The sequence below is a fragment of the Triplophysa rosa genome, linkage group LG9 (assembly GCF_024868665.1).
Source record: "Triplophysa rosa linkage group LG9, Trosa_1v2, whole genome shotgun sequence".
Lineage (NCBI taxonomy): Eukaryota > Metazoa > Chordata > Actinopteri > Cypriniformes > Nemacheilidae > Triplophysa > Triplophysa rosa.
The window spans coordinates 4446791-4466885 of record NC_079898.1 but is presented as its reverse complement, the minus strand read 5'-3'; the positions used below and the strand labels follow the sequence as shown (position 1 = coordinate 4466885).

General features: G+C 39.9%; 1 protein-coding gene across 21 annotated transcripts in view; it reads left to right on the top strand.

Annotated features, from left to right (window-relative positions):
• Positions 1-20095, top strand: part of dst (dystonin) — a 204890-nt gene that overhangs the window by 117195 nt on the left and 67600 nt on the right. For 19 of the 21 annotated variants that reach the window (XR_008963505.1, XM_057341524.1, XM_057341543.1 and 16 more), the window contains 14 exons: positions 375-501; positions 580-763; positions 1059-1216; positions 2181-2359; positions 2484-2622; positions 3325-3518; positions 3613-3775; positions 3849-3932; positions 4124-4231; positions 4330-4428; positions 12887-13033; positions 14602-14690; positions 14765-14873; positions 15437-20035. Coding sequence is in view for 20 of the 21 variants with exons in the window: in XM_057341524.1 (XP_057197507.1) it covers positions 375-501; positions 580-763; positions 1059-1216; positions 2181-2359; positions 2484-2622; positions 3325-3518; positions 3613-3775; positions 3849-3932; positions 4124-4231; positions 4330-4428; positions 12887-13033; positions 14602-14690; positions 14765-14873; positions 15437-20035 (6379 nt within the window). In the remaining variant the exon portion in view is untranslated. The remainder of the gene's footprint in view (positions 1-374; positions 502-579; positions 764-1058; positions 1217-2180; positions 2360-2483; positions 2623-3324; positions 3519-3612; positions 3776-3848; positions 3933-4123; positions 4232-4329; positions 4429-12886; positions 13034-14601; positions 14691-14764; positions 14874-15436; positions 20036-20095) is intronic. The other 2 variants (XM_057341531.1, XM_057341541.1) reach the window with 2 other exon arrangements.

The window sequence follows — 20095 nt, the reverse complement described above, 5'->3', positions numbered from 1 at the left end:
CAATGACTTAGGTCTTGGAGTGGCTGCTGCTAATATACATTTGTATGCAGATGATACAATCATCTATACTGCAGCTTCATCTATAAATTATACAACATTCATCGTTACGGCTGAAATTGGTATTAAATTAAAAAAAGACAAAGTATATGATTTTTAGTTGTACTAACTCTAAAACAACCGATAAGGTGATTTCAACATTGGACTATTCAACTATTATTGAAAGAGTAGGGTCATAAATACTTGGGGGTATGGTTAGATGAAAAACTTGCTTTTAATGTACACATTGATAATCTGTTTAAGAAGCTTAAACAAAATAAATAAATAAAAAATGAAATGGATTGTTTTTCATGATTGTTTTTGTCTCACACCGTCAGGATTGAGCAGTTGTATCAGAATGTTCTGGCATTGTGGCATCACTCTCACATTAACATGAAGAGCGTGGTATCTTGGCACTATCTGATGACTGACATCCGTGCCATCCGCAAAAGCACCGTCGCCTCAGTATGAACCTTTCAGCACATATTTTTACAACCCCAAATAAAAAATGTAAATTGTTGACATCTCTCTCTCTCTCTCTAGATCAAGACCCTGCTGCCGGGTGACCACCAGCAGGTTTTGAGCAGTCTGCAGTCTCACTTTGAGGACTTTCTGAAGGACAGCGATGAATCCGAGGTCTTTACAGTGGCTGACTGCACACAGCTGGAGAAGGAGGTGATGGCGTGTAGGGAGTATTATGAGGAGCTGCTCAAATCTGCTGAGAGAGGCACGTCACTGTTCACCACATACAGTCATTTAGGCCAAAACCCAGTCATTTATTTCCAATATGATTTCGAGATTTTTAAGGTGCACTGACCATCAGAAATGAGACGTGGGCATTTTATTAAGGATTTTTATAAAATGTAGTATTTTAAACGACTTATTTCTTTACACAGTGATAAAATGGAATGCTTGTAAGCCAGTATTAAAATTAATGAAGGTTTTCACTGTTCAGCAAACTCACTTTGTCTGTGGAGTGAAATGTTCTATTCTTGAATGTTTTGCCCTCTGCTGGTCAACAGAAGAACACGAGGAGTCTGTTTACAACATGTTTATATCTGAGGTGCGCAACTTCCGCATGCGGGTGGAGGCTCACGAGGAACATCTGATTCGGAAAATCCGCACCCCACTGGACAGAGATGACTTGCAGGAGTGCATGCTGCAAATCACCGAACAAGAGGTTTGTGAACCAAAGTATATCCCAACTCAGTTGTTAGCAGTTAAGTTTGCAATAACTTGACTTTTTGAAATCGGATCACAGATGTTCCTTTTAAACACTTTTTACAAGAACTTCCAATTAACCTGCCGGATTCCACTAAATAGCTTTTATGTCATTTTACCCAGTGTGCTATTTGCTGGGGGGATTTCCCCCCTCTGTTTTTTATTCGTGCCTATGTTCTAATATTTTAAGCCCCCGTGGATGGGGGAAACCCCCCCGCCACCATGACTTGATATTTAACAAATAGATCACATAAAATACCTAAAATAAAGATAGTTTTAATACAATACAAATAAAAACCTGTAGCGTGATTGAAACAATGATCAAATCAAAAATAGATTTTCACTGTCATCTTTTCCGCTCGTGTGACAATTGAGATGACAGCGTGTCTACGTCGCATGATGATTCTAGTTCCAGTGTCTTGAATTCAGACACGGCATAGTGTCATCAAGTGCCAATTGCTGAAGTTTTCTGACTTGACTAGGAACTGTTGTTGTGATGAAGAGGGGTGCTGTGATATAAGTTGAAATGTGCACTTTATAGCAAACCTTAACTCGTATGCCATCAACGTTATCAAAACGCAGAAAACAACAATAAAAACTACTTATTCTCAAATGTGTTAACATTTTTGCAGCACACCTGATGTTTCCGGCAGAATTATCATTGAATATATAAATTAATATGTGGTAACTGAAACATCAGAATGTCTGTGTTTGTTGGTTCTGTTTAAATTTGCGTTAAAAATGTAATTCCAAAATTGGTTATTAAAGTTATTATTATTCTTATAAATGCTACTATATCCTAATGGATTTCATATAAGCTCAATGTGGTTTGAAATGTATTTTATTGAAACGTATCAAAACATTTTTTTTTCACAAATCTCACCCTGATTTTAACTGATGTCTGATCTTTTTCCCATAACCAGAAGAAAAAGCTAGAGCTGGATAGGTTTAAGGAAGACCTTGAGATCCTGAAAGAGAAGTGTGAGGTTTTCCTCAGACAAGCAGGCGCCTCTCCGTCCATCCCCACACTTTCCTCTGAGCTCAATGTCCTCACTCAGAGCATGAACCAGGTGTACTCCATGTGCTGCATCTACCTGGAGAAGTGAGTGGTTAAAAAAACATGGGTCAGAAGATGCATTGTAGTAGAACTCTGCTATCAAGAAAATTGATGTACAAGCACCAGAATAGACAAACGCTGCAAATAATGGCGTTTTCTACTCTTTTAGGTTAAAGACGGTGAGTTTGGTGGTAAAACACAGTCAGAGCGCAGAAGCTCTGGTCAAACTTTATGAAGCCAAGTTGTGTGAGGAGGATTCAATCAATGCCAACACCAAATCGATTGATGGTGCCATGAGCACGCTCAAGGTAACAAAAACGTTGCTTTGATTATCGTTTTGTCACATAACAGTTGTCACAGTCACATGGGGAGAACCCAAATGCAGGCAGCGAGGATGAAGGGGTTAAACAATAGACTTTAATAACAGGATGAGACAAAGAAACAACCCACGAGGGGGTGACAGGACATGAGCGAACTACAATACAAAAACTGAAACAAAACACTTCCCTCAGTGGGGCAAAAACACACTAAATACAATACGACACAACGTCTTAACATAGAAGGGAAAACACGGGCAAGAACATGGGTAAACACAACGGGCGATAAAGCAGAGCATATCCACAATACCTCAACGTTTACCGATACACGTAACCACAAGTAACATCCGTAATGAACCGACACAAGACAATGAAACGTGAGGGCATTTAAAGGGAACACAAACGAGGGATAACAACACAGGGCAGGTGGAAAACATTAGACACGGCAGGGAAGCATTACATGAAATGAGAGGGACGGGCCAATGACAAGACACGAGAAAGCACATGAGATGTAAAACATAAACAACTCATGGCTTTCTCACACAAAACCTAAAGGGCTCCGTCCCGATCCTGCCACACGACTAGAAATACAGAACCAAGAAGGCAGGACCGTGACAACAGTTTTTGTGTTATTAAATGCATTAATATATTATTGACTACGATATACTGTATACACACATTATTTATTTGTAGCAATGGAGGTCTGAAATCGATGAGAGACGTGAAGTATTTCATGACCTGGAGGATGAGCTTCAAAAGGCTCAAGTGATCAGCGAACGCATGTTCAAGACTCACAACGAGAGAGACTTTGATTTGGATTGGCACAAGGAGAAGGCTGACCAGCTGAAAGAGAGATGGCAAAACATTCACTCGCAAATCGAAAACAGGTAGCTCAGCCGTCCTGTTAGACTCCAGCTAACTCCAGCTTGATGTGATCTTGTTCATTAACTGATCGATGAGTTTGTTTTCCAATATGTTAAGGCTCAGAGATCTGGATGGCATCAGTAAGTCTCTTAAGTACTATAAAGACACATACAACAGCCTGGATGAGTGGATCAAAGAAATGGAGGCCAAACAGCTCAAGGCCCAAGAGAATCAACCTGAGGACAGCAAAGCTCTGGCTGAGTTCCTTAACCAGCAGAAAGTATGAAAAACTCAGTTGTATTTACCGTGTCATGTTATGTTATTGTTTTGCTTTGAATTGCTTTTATTTTCAGGTTCTTGTGGCAGAGATTGAACAGAAACAGAGCAAAATTGAAGAGTGTCAGAAGTATTCTGAGCAGTATGCAGTTGGTGAGAAAGTAAGCAATGTGGAATTACTATCTGATGTACCATGGTATCATTTTAGTGCTTTTTAGAAACAGATTATATGTTATACTTCAACCATAAGAAAACAGTAAAATAACAAATCCAATTAAATATTGAAAAAGTGTCAAGTTTAACGGTTAGGAGTGTATATAAAGGTTTTTCATGTTTCTTTCTCTTGTTTAAGGACTATGAATTACAGTTGATGACCTACAGAGCCATGGTTGAATCTCAGCATAAGTCTCCTGTGAAGAGGATGAAGAGACAGAGTTCCTCTGATGTCATCCAGCAAGAGGTAAAGAGAGGAAATGTTCACAGAAATATAACCATTTAAACAGGTCAAATAAACAATTCTTTTGACCATGTTTGAACTTTCTTTATTTCCATCCTCAGTTTATGGACCTTCGTACACGTTACACTGCCCTGGTTACTCTCATGACACAGTATGTGAAATTTGCAGGTGAAACCCTGAAGAGGGCAGAGGAGGATGAGGTAGGGTAATTTACACGTGGTGGCTGACAATGCTAGTTGTTATGCTCCCAGCCATGTTATGCTCCCAGCCATGTGTTATTCAAGTACAATGACACATGAGAACCATAACAAACACTGTAACGCAGGGATTTACTATCCAGCTTTTGGAGAGCCACTGTTCTGGACACTTTTTGCTTCAACATACTCCACAAACATTTTCGCAACCACACTTTGACCATGTAATGCCTCTCTGTGATTCTTGCAATACAAATCTTCCTTATGCTTGGGCATTTAGATACAAAACAGCATACAGTGTTGTATTTTGTATTATTGCTGGTGACCCTGTCTCTTGGAGATAAGCATGGCCTGAAGAGGCCATGAAATAAGGCTGAAGAGTACGCACAAATACATGGTGGTGGTGGTAGGGCATTTTCAACCTTTATTGGTAAGTGGACATGAATCGCCTTATGTCTTTCACGCAGTTGACTAGAAGATGACTCTGTCTCTCTTTTCAGAGAAGGATATCATTGGAAAGAGCCGAGTACATAAACTGGACAGAGAGCATGGAATTGCAGAAAGCTGCGAATGAAGAGGAGATTTCCAGGCTCCGGTGTCAGGTACTGGAGCTCGAGGCTTCACTGTCCAACCGACAACAGCAGCTGGAAATCCTGGGAGCAGATCTTGAGATGCAGAAAAAGTCGATAGAGGACTTGACTTTACAGAAGTCAAAGCTTGAGTATGAGACACAGAAATACCGCCACGAACTAGAAGGTGTGATCAAAAGCAAGGGTTCGGTTGAACAAGAGTTGAATCGTGCCCGGCAACAGGTTCAGCAATCTGAGGCCAAACAGGCCTCCCTGGAAGACAGCCTTCGCAACCTTAAGAAAAGCATAGAGGAGAGTACATTGGCCCGCAAGAAGCTTGAAGATCACTTAAGACGTAAGGACAGTGACGTTCAGGGACTTGAGGAGCACAGTCGTATGTTGGAGCGAGAACTGAGGGCCAAGGAAGATGTCGAGGCAGAGCTTCTTAGCCACGTGAGAATCATGGAGTCAGAAGTCAGAATGAAGCAAGGGGAATCCTTGCTGGGTTTCAGCAAGGAAGGTGCACAGCTGTCATCCTTTACAACCAGTTCTCAGATGCTTCATTCTGAATCCGAGGTGGAGGTCCTGCATCGAAAGATGGAGGATCTTGTGATGGGCAAGAAGCGAGCCGAAAATGAGATCAAGACTTTGAAATCTGAATTGAACTCAGTTGTTGTTCATAAGACTCTGGCCGAGGAAAAAGCACAGCGCTTTAAGGAACTCATAGATGAATCGAACAACAGGTTGTTGAAGCTGCAAGTGGAAATGGATGCAGACAGGTCGAACATGAGACAAAAATCTGAGGAGCTAAGACAGGAATCTTCTGAATTAAAGAAATCTGTCTATGTGTTTCAGGAACAAATCAAGTCGCTCCAGAGAGACAAATCAGCTCTGGAGCAAAGAGTGCTTTTTCATAAAACCGAAGTTGATGGCATAAAAGAAAAGCTCAAGGTCAACCAAGGAAAACTTCTACAATGGACCTCCTATGAGCAGGAGAGCTCACATAAGTTGAGGTGCCTGGAAGATGAGTTGTCTTCCAAACAGACTGAAGTAGAGCAGATAACATTTAAGATGAATGAGCTGAATCGAAAAAATCAGTTGTTGGAAAGTGATACTCGACATCTTAAGGTAAGTATCGAGTCCCTCCAGCAAGACAAATCCCACGCTGAACAAAAGATTAATACCCTGAAAGGTGAGTGCAATGTTTTAAAGGAGCAACTGCATAGAGACAAGGATGAAATTAATCTGAAGACACGAAATGAGAAGGAAGCTCAAGTCAAGGTTAAAAACCTCGAAATGGAGCTACAGAAAAAATCCTTACAGGTGATTCAGCTAACTAAGAAAGTAGAAGAACTGAAGAAGGTTAACATGGACACAGAATGCTCAACAAAAACCGTCAAAGTTGAACTCGACAGAGCAAACACAGAGATTGGTAGTAAGGAACAGCAAATTCATATACTCAAGTCTCAAGCAGAAAGTGCAAAATCTCAAATGAAAATAGTGGAAGATGAGCTTCTAAACAAATCACAGATATCCCATGAGCTTCAAATCAAACTAAAAGATTACAATGAGGAGTCAAATAAGACAATTGATTTGCAGCAAGAGATCAAGTCTCTCACAATGACCATCACCAACTATGAAAAAGAAAACACAAACCTGAAATCAGAGCTGAATCTGGCTAACCGCAAGGTTCAGGAACAGAAAGCAGAAATAAATAACCTGAACATGACTTTAAAAAAAAACATAGCGGACTCTCAAAGAGAGTCATCAGAGGGTAAGAAAAACATTTCAAAGATGCGAGAACTTGAAAATGAGCTCATGAAATGTAAGCAGACAATCAGCAGGATCAGTGGAAGTTCAGAGAAAGCTACAGTCAGCCTTAAACAGGACATCTCATCTCTTCAGAGGGATAAACAAACAGCTGACCAGAAGTTACAGGCTTTAAAGTCTGAGTTTGACGATCTCAGTTTAACGCTAAAAAGAACAAAAGATGAACTGCAGCGAGTGACTGAAGAGAATAAGTCCAAACTCAGAGAGTCGGAGGTAGAACTTCAAAGAAAAAGTTCTGTTATACGAGAATTGAGTTCTAACGCAGATAAATCTGTACTGAATTTAAAACAAGAGCTAGTTACCTTTCAAAAGGAGAGAAGCTCGTCAGAAGAAAAAATCTCCGGGTTGAATCTCCAAATATCAGAGTTGAAGCACAAGTTGAAACAAACGCAAGAGGACCTCAGACAGAAGCAAAAAGAAGCATCTGCTGCTGAGTCGAGGTCACAAAAGCTTGATGAACAACTGAACAATTGTAAAAAAATGCTTGATGATCTAAAAGGGAAACTTGACTTACAAAAGAAAGGCTATGAGACTCAACTGCAGTTAATGCAGGCTGAAATGGAGCAAAAGCTTTCGCTTCAAGAAGCGCGTCTAAAACTAGACTCCGACAGGAGGTCAAAGGAGCACTCACATACTGTAGAATCAGCCAAGAGAGAAAACAAACACCTTTCTCAAGAAGTTGAAAAGCTTAAAGCTTCAATCGCCAATGCGACAAAAGCCAAACTAGAGGCCGAACAGCAACTCGGCGACCTACAAGCTCACATTGACGAATCTGAGAGACAGAGGGGTATTCTTGACCTGGAGCTTCTCAAAGCAAAATCAAAGATTTCTGAGTTAGAAACAGACAAAATCAGGGTGAACACTAGTATTTATCAGTTCGACAGTATTCAGAAAGACAGCTCAAAGGAGATAGGAGGGCTAAAGAAAATGTTGATGGAGACCAATCAGAAACTGGAGATCTCAGAAAAAGAAGCAAAGTCTCTAAAGGAGCAGATTGTTTCGTACATCAAAGAAATGAAATCTTTACAGGAGAAGAATCTGAAGCTTGAGGTGGCAGTGAGCTCTGAGCAGAAGCACCTTGTTCAAGCCAATCATCGGTGTGCTAAAGACAGCGAGTTGGTCAAGCTCAAGACCGAACTTCAGCTGACTAAGCAAATTGTTGCGGAGCACTCACATACTGTCGAATCAGCCGAGAGAGAAAACAAACATCTTTCTCATGAAGTTGAAAAGCTTAAAGCTTCAATCGCCAATGCGACAAAAGCCAAACTAGAGACCGAACATCAACTCCGCGACCTACAAGCTCGCATTAACGAATCTGAGAGACAGAGGGGAATTCTTGACCTGGAGCTTCTCAAAGCAAAATCAAAGATTTCTGAGTTAGAAACAGACAAAATCAGGGTGAACACTAGTATTTATCAGCTCGACAGTAGTCAGAAAGACTGCTCAAAGGAGATAGGAGGGCTAAAGAAAATGTTGATGGAGACCAATCAGAAACTGGAGATCTCAGAAAAAGAAGCAAAGTCTCTAAAGGAGCAGATTGTTTCGTACATCAAAGAAATGAAATCTTTACAGGAGAAGAATCTGAAGCTTGAGGTGGCAGTGAGCTCTGAGCAGAAGCACCTTGTTCAAGCCAATCATCGGTGTGCTAAAGACAGCGAGTTGGTCAAGCTCAAGACCGAACTTCAGCTGACTAAGCAAATTGTTGCGGAGCACTCACATACTGTCGAATCAGCCGAGAGAGAAAACAAACATCTTTCTCATGAAGTTGAAAAGCTTAAAGCTTCAATCGCCAATGCGACAAAAGCCAAACTAGAGACCGAACATCAACTCCGCGACCTACAAGCTCGCATTAACGAATCTGAGAGACAGAGGGGAATTCTTGACCTGGAGCTTCTCAAAGCAAAATCAAAGATTTCTGAGTTAGAAACAGACAAAATCAGGGTGAACACTAGTATTTATCAGTTCGACAGTATTCAGAAAGACAGCTCAAAGGAGATAGGAGGGCTAAAGAAAATGTTGATGGAGACCAATCAGAAACTGGAGATCTCAGAAAAAGAAGCAAAGTCTCTAAAGGAGCAGATTGTTTCGTACATCAAAGAAATGAAATCTTTACAGGAGAAGAATCTGAAGCTTGAGGTGGCAGTGAGCTCTGAGCAGAAGCATCTTGGTCAAGCCTATCATCGGTGTGCTAAAGACAGCGAGTTGGCCAAGCTCAAGACCGAACTTCAACAGACTAAGCAAATTGTTGTGTCTTGTGAAGAAGCAAAGCGGAGCATAGAGGAAGAGCTGACGAAGATGAAAATGAGCTCTGAGGTAAGACTTATAATACAGTATATTCAAAGTTTCGCTAAAATGTTATTGAAGTAGAAGTATTATATTAGAGACAAGCTTGCTACCGGTACTGGAATATAGATACATTTCCTTTTTTCCCTTTTGGGAAGTTAGATTTTATTCCTGTTGTAGATTTACATCTATATCTTAAAATAGAGAAATGTTTCAACTTCTAGTAAATGTGTAGTGCTATTATGATCTAATAATCCTTTGTTGTTTTCAACCCATGATTGCCTAAAGTATGGACATATTTAACCCTACTATGACTACTGAAAAAAACTTAAAGCTTCTTTAAGTAATCAAGTGTTTACATGGTCTAAAAGCATCAATAATTTTACGCTTGCAGATATCCACACATGAAAAGGAGAAAGTCCTGGAGGAGCTAAGAAAGGTCAAAATGCAAGTAATGAACGAGAAAGAAAAGAAGACTGAACCGACTATTGAATTAAAAAAACAGACAAACCAAGTGATGGATGCTGAAAGTCAGAGTGAGATTACAGAGCATAAGAAAAGTTCACTGTCTGATAAAGGAAGGTCTGGAAAAAGCCAAACTGTTTCATTCAGTATCACTGATTCTGAGTCACTCAGTGACTCTGGCTCTTCAAGTAAATTAAAAGGCCTGAAAATTGAGTCTTCTACCCATAAAATTCAAGGTCTCAGAGGACATATTAGTATTAAAAAGTTAATAAAAACCAGAATAATAACAGAGGAAATTGCACTCAAGTTGCAAACAGGCCTCATCACTATGGAGGAGGTAGAAGAATCCCTTGCTCAATTTATCGGTAAACCATCCTCGATTGCGGGTATTTACGTAGAATCCAGCAAGAAAAAGCTGTCCTTCATGCATGCGGTTAAAGAAGGACTAATATCAAAAACCTACGCTCTCCAGTTTTTAGAAGCGCAGGCTGCAACAGGCTGCATCATTGACCCTATAACAGGTGAAGGTCACTCTCCTGCTGATGCTGTTGAGAAAGGTATCATTGGTGAGGATCTGAAGGACAAAATGAGTGACGCTTACAAAGCTGTCAGTGGTTATACCCACGCAGGAAAGATTCTTTCAGTGTTTCAAGCCATGGAAGAAAGAATTTTAGACAGACATAAAGGAAGAGCCATTATTGAGACTCAGATAGCTACCGGAGGATTGATTCACTCGTTGATTGGCATTAAAGTTCCCATGGATTGTGCACTAGAACAGGGGCTCATAAATAAAGCCACGCTTCAAAGTCTCTATGATCCGGTCAGTAACCCAAAAGATTTCCACTACCCAGACACTGGGCAAAAGGCATACTATAGTGAACTGCTGAGAGTGTGCGTGTATGATGTTAACGGTGGAGTCTATCTTCTTCCAATTAGTGACCAGCACCTCTACACTCATTCTCCATCAACCAAACACAGAGTGTCAGTTATCAACACCTCGAATGATGCAAAAATGACTGCCTATGAAGCGTACAAAGCTGGACAAATTGACAAGAGAACCTATGTGTTTCTTGCACAACTAGAAAGCGACTGGCAGGAGACAACAGTCATGGATTCAGGCAGGAGCCTCTTGCACATCCTGACAGACCACAAGAGTGGACGGCAGCTTTGCCTGGAGAATGCTCTCAGTCTGAAAATTCTCCAAACAGAAGAGCTTAGTAGTTACAGGAGTGGCCAACTCAGTATATTTGAGCTTGCTGATCTTCTAATTTCCAGAAGAGTTGTCTTTAAAGTTCCTAACAGTCCTGTTGCGGGACTTTGGGATGTTTCTTTGAAGAAAAGACTCTCAGTTTTCAAAGGTCTCCAACACAACGTTGTGGACAGACTCACCGCTTTAAGGATGCTAGAAGCACAGGCCTGCACCGGAGGCATCTGTGATCCGGCATCCGGAGAAAGGATTCTCATCACGGAGGCACAACACAGAGGTCTCTTAGATGAAGGTTTTGCAAGACAGCTCCAACAATGTGAGCAAGCCTACTATGGGATCATTCACCCTCAGAGCGGAAAGACGTTGACTGTGTCTCAGGCCATTCAAGAGAACCTGTTCCCCAAAGATGTTGGACTAAGGTGTCTTGAGTTTCAGCTGGTCACTGGTGGGCTCATAAACCCAGAGAGTCAAGAAAGAGTTCTACTGGAAGATGCCATACAGATCTGCTTGATCGATAAAGCGACAGCTGCACATTTTAAACACGACTCCTCCCACACCAAATGCATCACCTGTCCCAAAACCAAGCGAAAAATGTCTTTCAAGGAAGCTCTAGAAAAGAGTGTCTTTGACAGCCACACTGGGTTTCTGCTTCTTGAAGCAATAAAGTCCCATAGCCCAGGCAATACTTCAGCATTCCAGTACTTCTGGACGTATCAACGTTTCTGACAGTGTAGATATAAAAACCGGTCATGCTGTTGGTGTTTAAGGAATGGCAGAAAAATGGGCCTGTCCTCCCTCCAAAAAAGGACCCCGTGGGTCTTGAGAAAGCAGCATGTTAAGATCTATAGTTACTTTATAAAGTCCCTGATGATTACAAAGATGAAAAGCTACAATGCAATGGGGCAAAAGTTTCTCTGGCATCACCTGTTGCTGGTAGTGGAATGCTGCTATAGACGGTTTCAGCGGCAACAACATGAACAAACTTTTTGTGGCCCAAATTTAAAGCAATAGTATACCCTAGAATTTAAATTTGTTGTTTATTTACTCACCCTCAGGCCATCCGAGATATAGGTAACATTTTTTCTTGAGTAGAACAAAAAAGAAAAATTTTAGGCAAATCCACTGCCCTCTGTGTTCTAAAAGTACATGTATCCAACACAAGCGTGATTCCCGCAGCTCCTGGTGACAAACTGACTTCTTGTGAGGCAAATCGTTCTTTATTTGCAATAAAATGAATGTCATTAATAAAATTATGAGCGGTTTTCTACAGCTTCCGCCAACAAGCTGATCGCACTTCGTGTCTCATAAATTGCGTCTTTTAAGATCTGCACTATATCTGCACAAGCGTCCTCCCCTCTACGTTGTAAACAAACCCTTGTTCGTTCACTTTTGAGATCGTGCATACATCATTTATGTGACAGGAACTGTTTTAATTTAATTAAATTTAAAGCAATTAATATACAATTAAACAATAATACAAATTCAATATAAAATATGATATATATTACAACCAAACACAGACTGGAAGTTAAAGGGACAGTTTAGCAGAACAAAGAAATGTATACAGATTTGGAACAACCAGAGGGTGAGTAAACGATGACAGAATTTTCATTTTTGTGCTTTAACTTTGGGCCAGGCACGTGTGTCTGATGAAACCGTCTATAGGTCATGTTTGAGGGATGTGACAAAGGATCTATACTGTGATTTGGGTTTGAGGATATGTTCCAAAATGTATATGACTTGAATGATTGCTGTGTTTGCTTGTTGGATCATTATCTAACACAGTTTTAGTGTATAGCTTATAATAATTTTATAATAACGTCGTATATGTATCTTGAAAAATATTAAAATAATTCTGGTATAAGTGGATAGCTTTATTTTCTGCTGTAATATATTCCTCAAATATTTCTCATATCTATCATGTGTTATTTCTTTTTCTTTTTTTATTTATTGGCGAGCACCATTCTACATAAAATGGCTGGGAGCTTAACAGACATAACGCACTCAGTTCTTGTTTTCTATTTTATTGAAACACCAAGCTTGTTGTGTTACTGTTGCCTAATGTTTTATGATTTCTAATCCTCCCACAATTTATTTTCACTGAATTTAGAGAACTGTTGAGGATGAGAAGAAAGAACATGGTGATAAAGTAAACAAGTTATTGAACTGGATGTCCAGTATGAAATTGAATCAAAACAAAGATGGAAAGACTCTCAGTTATGGTAAACCCAGTACTGAGAGCTCTAGTAAGCCCCAGGTAAATCGATATAGTCCATATATGACCTCTATTTTCTTGTACAAATTGTTTTTAACAGGTGGTCAGCTTTGGATTCTACAGAGCATTTCAACCACTCATCATCTTAACAATTTATTGATCATTACAGAGAACTGACTCTTTTATACCCATTGCGACTGTGTTGAAAACCAACGTATTTTGTATAGTCTTGAAATAAAATAAATGTTTTTATCTTCATACGTTTGTATTGTTCACATACATTTTACCCACTCAATAGAAACATGAAAGTTTTCATTTCAGACAAAAATCACTTCAATGCAGACATCTTTTAGTCCTCATGGACATCACGGCCAGTGGTCAGATCACAGATGGATCTATCAGTCTCATAAAAATGTCCACAAGCACATAAGTCCATCAGACACGTGTATGATATAAAACATGTGATAAACTGTACAAATCACACAGGACTTTAAACAATGATGTGTTCTCAGTATTGATTATACTGTATGCCCAAACTAGTTTAATATCTACATGTACTAAACATGTTTTAACATGTATCAGGTGTTTTCAGTGGTAACCTATATGTGCTGTTAACTGACACACAGCACAGAGCACGTTACATATATTGCGATACTGAACAAAAAATAACAGACCATTTGCCATTTACTTCTACATACATACACTATACTGTGACCCCAACATGTATTTACTACCCCTTAGAATTATATGAATATTATTTGAAACAGTATTAAATTGCAAAATATCAAACCAAGCGCATTCAATATTTAACAATAATAAATAGGACATGTATTAAAAATGAATGATTCAAAATGAAGGTTGTGTTGGGTTAAATCAGAACTGATGTGATAAAGTACACCTGCAGTTACTTCAGGTAATACGTACACAACAATCACTACCATCATATAAGATGTGGTCTAATGCGAAGACATGTCTACATTTTAATGTGTGGCTTAAATGGCGTTTGGGGCCACTGGTTGTATTACATGTGAGATGACCGTTGACCAATGTGCTGTACGAAGTAAAACCCTTAACAAAATAAAACAACAACAAAGTCACAGATACAACTACAGATTATAAGATCATTTATTATAAGAAACTTGTACATTATCCTCCCTCACAAAAAAGCCCCATAAATTTCAAGTGTACAAAAATATGTGGTCACATGTTAAACATGTGCTTTTGGAACATTTTCGTATTAAACCCACATGTGAAATGTATGGTAACATGTTGACATTTAATCACATATTGTGAAAAGAAGGTTAGAAATAAATTTGAAGTGAGTAGAATTGAATATGGCGCGTGAGCTCATGTGAAAAATGTGAAATTCGTGTGGTTTTCTGTAAGGGTTATCATGAATGTTACTTGTACTTACTATAGGTATAACAGTAAATGATGCGTAATTTCATACGGCCAACCCTAAACCTTGAACCAATGAATTGTTATTACTCAGTCATGTTTTGTGTAACTACACTGTAACAAAGACTGCTTAAAACAAAGTGTAACCAATAATTGTTAAACACTGTACTTCACAAGTAAATGGTAGTAAAACATGCTTTATTTTATTATAGATGTCAGTGGAAGAAATGGTGTCAAAGAAGGAACAAATTGAAGAAGCTCTGAGGACTACACAGCTGATGCTAACCAAACACAGTGATAAGTATGTTGAAATGTTTTACACCATTTTTCTTCTAAACTTAACATATAAGATTGATTTAAAACTATGTTTACCAGAATGACTGAGGAAGAAAAGCTAGAAACAAAAGAGCACCTCAGATCTCTTCATCAGGCCTACAGCGAGCTCTCTCAACAGTGCGAAGATGTGAATTCTGCTGCTGATCGGGTGAGATTAAGATATTACCAGATCAATAATGCTGATGTTGGATACTGAGTGATTCTATTATTCCGACTGTGTAACTAACATGTGTTTCTTGGAATATATCTGGCATGGTTTGACAGCCACTCTAACTTTTTAATTTCACAACTGCAAAAGGTTTGAATATTCTTTCAAAAAGAAAGATGCTCTAATCTGAGTATGCTGTAAACATACGTTGCATGTCAGCCGCTCTGACTCTTTCTTCACAGCAAAGCCTAAGGATTGTCCTTCTTTGTTTACATGGGGTTCACCACACTGCACATATTAACATACTGTTCATTGTGTTTTCTCTAACTGTGTTATTCTGAAAAATACTGAGAGTTGTGTTCACAGATGCATGTAATCTTTTATTGCGTCCCATTTCTCTTGCTGTGTGAGAATTTGCAAATGTTCTAGTAGAATCCATAGACTTGACTGATGGGTGAGTGTGCTTTGTGTCTATTGTAAACATATTTATAATTACGAAACATATCTTGTGATTATTTTGAACATGCATTTTGATTCATTCATCTCTTTTCCCGGGTCTGCAGGTCATTGAGGGCATTCTGGATGTTGAAAGCGGAGCTGTGATGACTGTGTGTGGCGCTGTGCAGAATGGTCTCCTCGACAACAACACTGCACTCAGTCTTCTTGCTGCACAGCTTATGACCACTGGACTCCTTTCGCACGAACGACACTTGTGTATGGACTTGGATGATGCTTTTAAGTCCAGACTTGTGGATAAATCAATGTTCAAGCAATTGCAAAACCTGAATGAAGCTAAAAAATGTCTTCAGGATCCTCAGTATGCTCTGGAACCCTTGCCGGTTATAACAGCCTTGAAAAATGGGGATGTATCTGAGCAAACAGCCGTAAAAATCCTTGAAATCCAGTTAGTGACTGGAGGCTTAAGACAGACAAACACTGGAGATACCCTTAATTTGGAGAGGGCTTTCCAACTTGACCTGATACCTCACTCACTGTTTTTCAAGATATTGGAGAGGAGGAACACATGCCAGGACTTGATCGACCCCAACACTGCAGAGAAAGTCTCACTTAGGGATCTTTTGCAGAGGAGCGTAATCCATGAACCGACGAGACTTCGCCTGCTTCCTGTGAAAATCCGAAATGATGGAACCATACCCCTGACACATGGAGAAGATATTATCATTATGAGGGCTGCACATGAAGGTATCATTGATAGAGAGACCATGCTTCGGCTGTTGAGCACACAGTTGTTTTCAGGGGGCATTGTTGACCCTAGCATGAGTCAAAAGCTTACCGTTGAAGAGGCCGTAAACAGGGGGATGATTGATCAGGACACTGCGAGTGAAATACTGAGCCATCAAGCCCAAACTGGTGGTATTGTTCAACCTTGCACTGGGGCCAGACTTACAGTCGATGAGGCCGTCCAGTGTGAGTTAATAAGCTCCAGCAGTGCATTGTTGGTCTTAGAACGACAAAAAGCATTCATGGGTCTCCTTTGGCCTCACGCTGGTGAAATCCTCTCTTTCTCAACTTCCCTCCAACAAAAAATAGTCACTGATCAACTAGCAACTGAACTGCTGAATAAGCGAAAGATGATAACAGCCTTGTATATCCCTGAGAATTCAGAGGTAGTTGACATTGACTCCGCAGTGCAGTATAACTTGATAGACATGTTCACAAAAGACCTGTTGAAGACTATAGAAATCCCAGATGTGTTTCCTGATATCGATGAGCTAAATGACAGGTTTTCTTCTTGGCTGGTAAAGCGGGAGCTACAGGTCGAAGAATTTCAGGGATCCAATGAAGAAATAAAGAGTGACGGGTGTGTCACAAATGCTCCATCTACTTCTGACGCAAAGCAAATCTTTCTTTCATACCTCATGATGAACAGCTATATGGATCCAATGTCAGGTCAGAGGCTTTTGGTTTTTGACAGGCAGGTAGATAAAATGGCTAAATTGCTGTTTGGTGAGACATCTGAAGCAGAATGTTCTGCCAAGATTATCTCATCTGTATATGATTCTGATGAGTCTATAATGAATAAGAACATTTCTGACTTTGAGGACGAATCTCTTATTGGCAACGTTGGTGCTTTGGAGGAATTGCAAATATGTGAACCTTCAGAGAGGAAAACTGAGGATGAACTTGAGGCAGAGGGTGATAAAGCATTACCAAATAATTTTGAGTTTACTTTAAACTCTGAACCAGATGTCAGCAATTTAGGAATAGATGAAAAGTTTGATGCTTTCCTAAGCAGTGGTCAACAAATGACTACAGTGGAAACTCAGAAACCAGATAAGGATTCTACATGTTTACACACTGACAACTGCCAATCTGATAGGACTGACATGGGTTCCCTTCACCCGTCACAAGCAATGCAGTTACCACAAACAACCTTTATTCCATCAGAAACTTCCACAAGTTTGTGTTCAGTAGTAGATCATTTTACATGTGATGATTCCACTGAAAAAGACCAAGAAAGACAGTCATCATCCTTACCTTACCTAATGTCTAGTGAAACATGCAGTAATGTAGAAATTACCTCTGAATTACCACATTCTCTGGTTTTGTGGGATGACAAACTTGAGAGGGAATTTGCCATCCATCTTCTTAGGGCACAAGTAGAGGAAGGAGGGATTTTAGATGTCACCACTGGAAAGCGATATGATCTAGAAGCTGCTCTTGATAAAGGCCTTATTGATGAAGACACTGTTTTAGAAGTACTTGCTTTACAGCTTCAAGAACGCAGTTTTAAAGAAAATGAAATTGTTACAATGTCCATTTTGAAGAGGTCAGTCAGTAAAGGATACATATCAAATAAGGTGGCTTTACATATCATGGAAAAGGAGAACATGTTGGGTGGTTTCTACACTGCAGCGGTTGGAAAAACCATCAGTGTTTGTGAGGCTTTAGAAACAGGTCTGATTACTGATGATATTAGTCGAAGTGTTCTCTCTTCAGAGCCAACGAGGAAGGCCATAATTGACCCAGAGGTAAAGTGTTTACGCAGTGTTTCAGATGCCCACCAAATGGAAATGTTGGATGATGAAGAGGTGAAGAGAATTTTGCATTTGCAGCAGGACAGAAGTGTAGATATTATGGTGCTTGACTTTGACAAAGATCAGCTCAGACAAACAGATCCTGTATACTCAAAATTAGATGAAGCCACGCAGGTGACTTCAGATATAGCACATCTAAGCAAGTGCCAGGATCCTCTGGTGCCCACCATTGCCGTACATGACCCTCCATGTGACGATGTTCCAGCCATCTATAAAAATGTAAGTAACAACAATGAGATTGACAAAGTTGCAGACAGTAACAGAATAGGGGTAGATAATGTTGATTGCAGCCACTTTAAGAATCCCACAACTGTACTAGAAACTCTAGATAAAGACAGAGGTTTCACAGAAGAGCAAGATGAGGCCAAACGCCTGAGTAAAAAAGATGAGGCTTTTGTTTGTCATGAAGCTGAATGCTTTGTATCCGATCTCAGGGAGGTGGGTTATCTTGAGACAACAGCGAGTCAGGTCCATAGCCCTGTACAGAGTGAACCTGGCATTTCATGTTCATCACAAAGCGACATCTGCTCAAACAAAAGACAAGCAGAAAGTGTAGTGAATTCTGAACAGGAAACCAACAGATTCGAAAACGAGTCTGAAATAACACATTTCTCCAGAAAGGGACTCTCCAGCAAGAGCTTTAGTACTTTGCTACCTGAGGTAATCGATGTTGCACCAGTGGAAACACTAACACAGACTTCATGTGAATCAAGGGCCAAGTCTCCAGCAGAGATTAATTCAAGCAGTGATGATCAGCTTACATCAGCTCAGGGTTTACAACCTCAAACAGAAGATATGTCACCTCAATCCAAAGTGTTCTGTAAAGCTGTAGATGGGGAAACAGATAAGGAGCAGTTTGACGAAACTTCAGAGTGTAGTATAGAACCTACAGAAAATAAAGGAGTGCTTGAGCCTGTGGACAAGAGTTTGGAAATGTTCGTAAAGGTACCTATGACAAAAACCAATGATACCCATAAGTCCAGAGTAGTTTGTATTGAGGGCAGCACTGACAGTGAGAATACACAAAACAATGATCTTGAAGGCTCGATAGGGTTCCAAGGATCTGAGCAAGCAATTGAAGTCAACTCAAAAGATGCAGCTGAATCTACAGTAAATTCTAAACCACTTGAGTCACTATTACCACTTGAAATGCCGGCTGATGCTAGTCAAGGTGATTCGAATAATGGTACAAATAACATAGACCGCCTTAGTGAACATGAAATATTATGTAACCATTTTGCCCCAAAGACTGAAATGGATGATGTAGTCACAGTAGATGCCTCCGATTTTGAAAGAGACAATGAACAGGACCTGGTTCAAACCGTGGAGTCAGTCAGCACCTCAGCTTCCTGTTCAAACCACATGTTCACAGAATTCAATGAAATTCTGTCCACCTCCAAACTGCCAAGTGCTTCTGTCACAGAAATGCTCGAGCTGGATAATAAACGAAGCACAGATGTCTACAAAAATCTTCAAAGTGGCGATGAATTTGTCACTGGAGATTTATATGAGGATCTAACTTCTCCTGTACCTCAGCAGGAACTGAAAGAAAGTGAAATTGTTCCACAACTAGTGGGCAGCAGCGATCTTAAAACATTTTTAAATGAATTACTTCAGATGAAGGCAGAAGGGGTAAGTGCTGATGAGATGCAAAAACGAAAATGTCAAGTCATTGATAACATTATTGAAATCATTCAATGTCACCCCACGCCCTTTAATGCTAATCAACCCAACCTCACTGAGAGAAGCATGGATCCAGATATCCTCCTAGATTTGAAACAACATGGACTAGAGTTAGGAGAGGAACAGAAATGTGCAGCTGAACCGCATCATCAGTCTGGTGTTGGATTCATACAGTCTCAGCTACAGGAGATGATTCAGGGGATCTCCATTTGCAGGGATCAGGGCATGCTCAAGGACAGAATTGAAAAATTAAGCACTGGCCTTACAGATGATAATATAGATGTTAACAGCACAGATGTTGAAGTTAAAGACGATGCCATTGCAGATTATGTCTGTCAGGCAACTGACTTCAACCACCAGGAATCTAAAGCAGTTGATCAAAACTCAAAGCAAACAGATGGGATCAATATCAAACCTGCAGTAAGCTCTTGATGTTGATTTGTAAAGCTCTTTTGGATCATAGAAAACTTGTTTAGTATA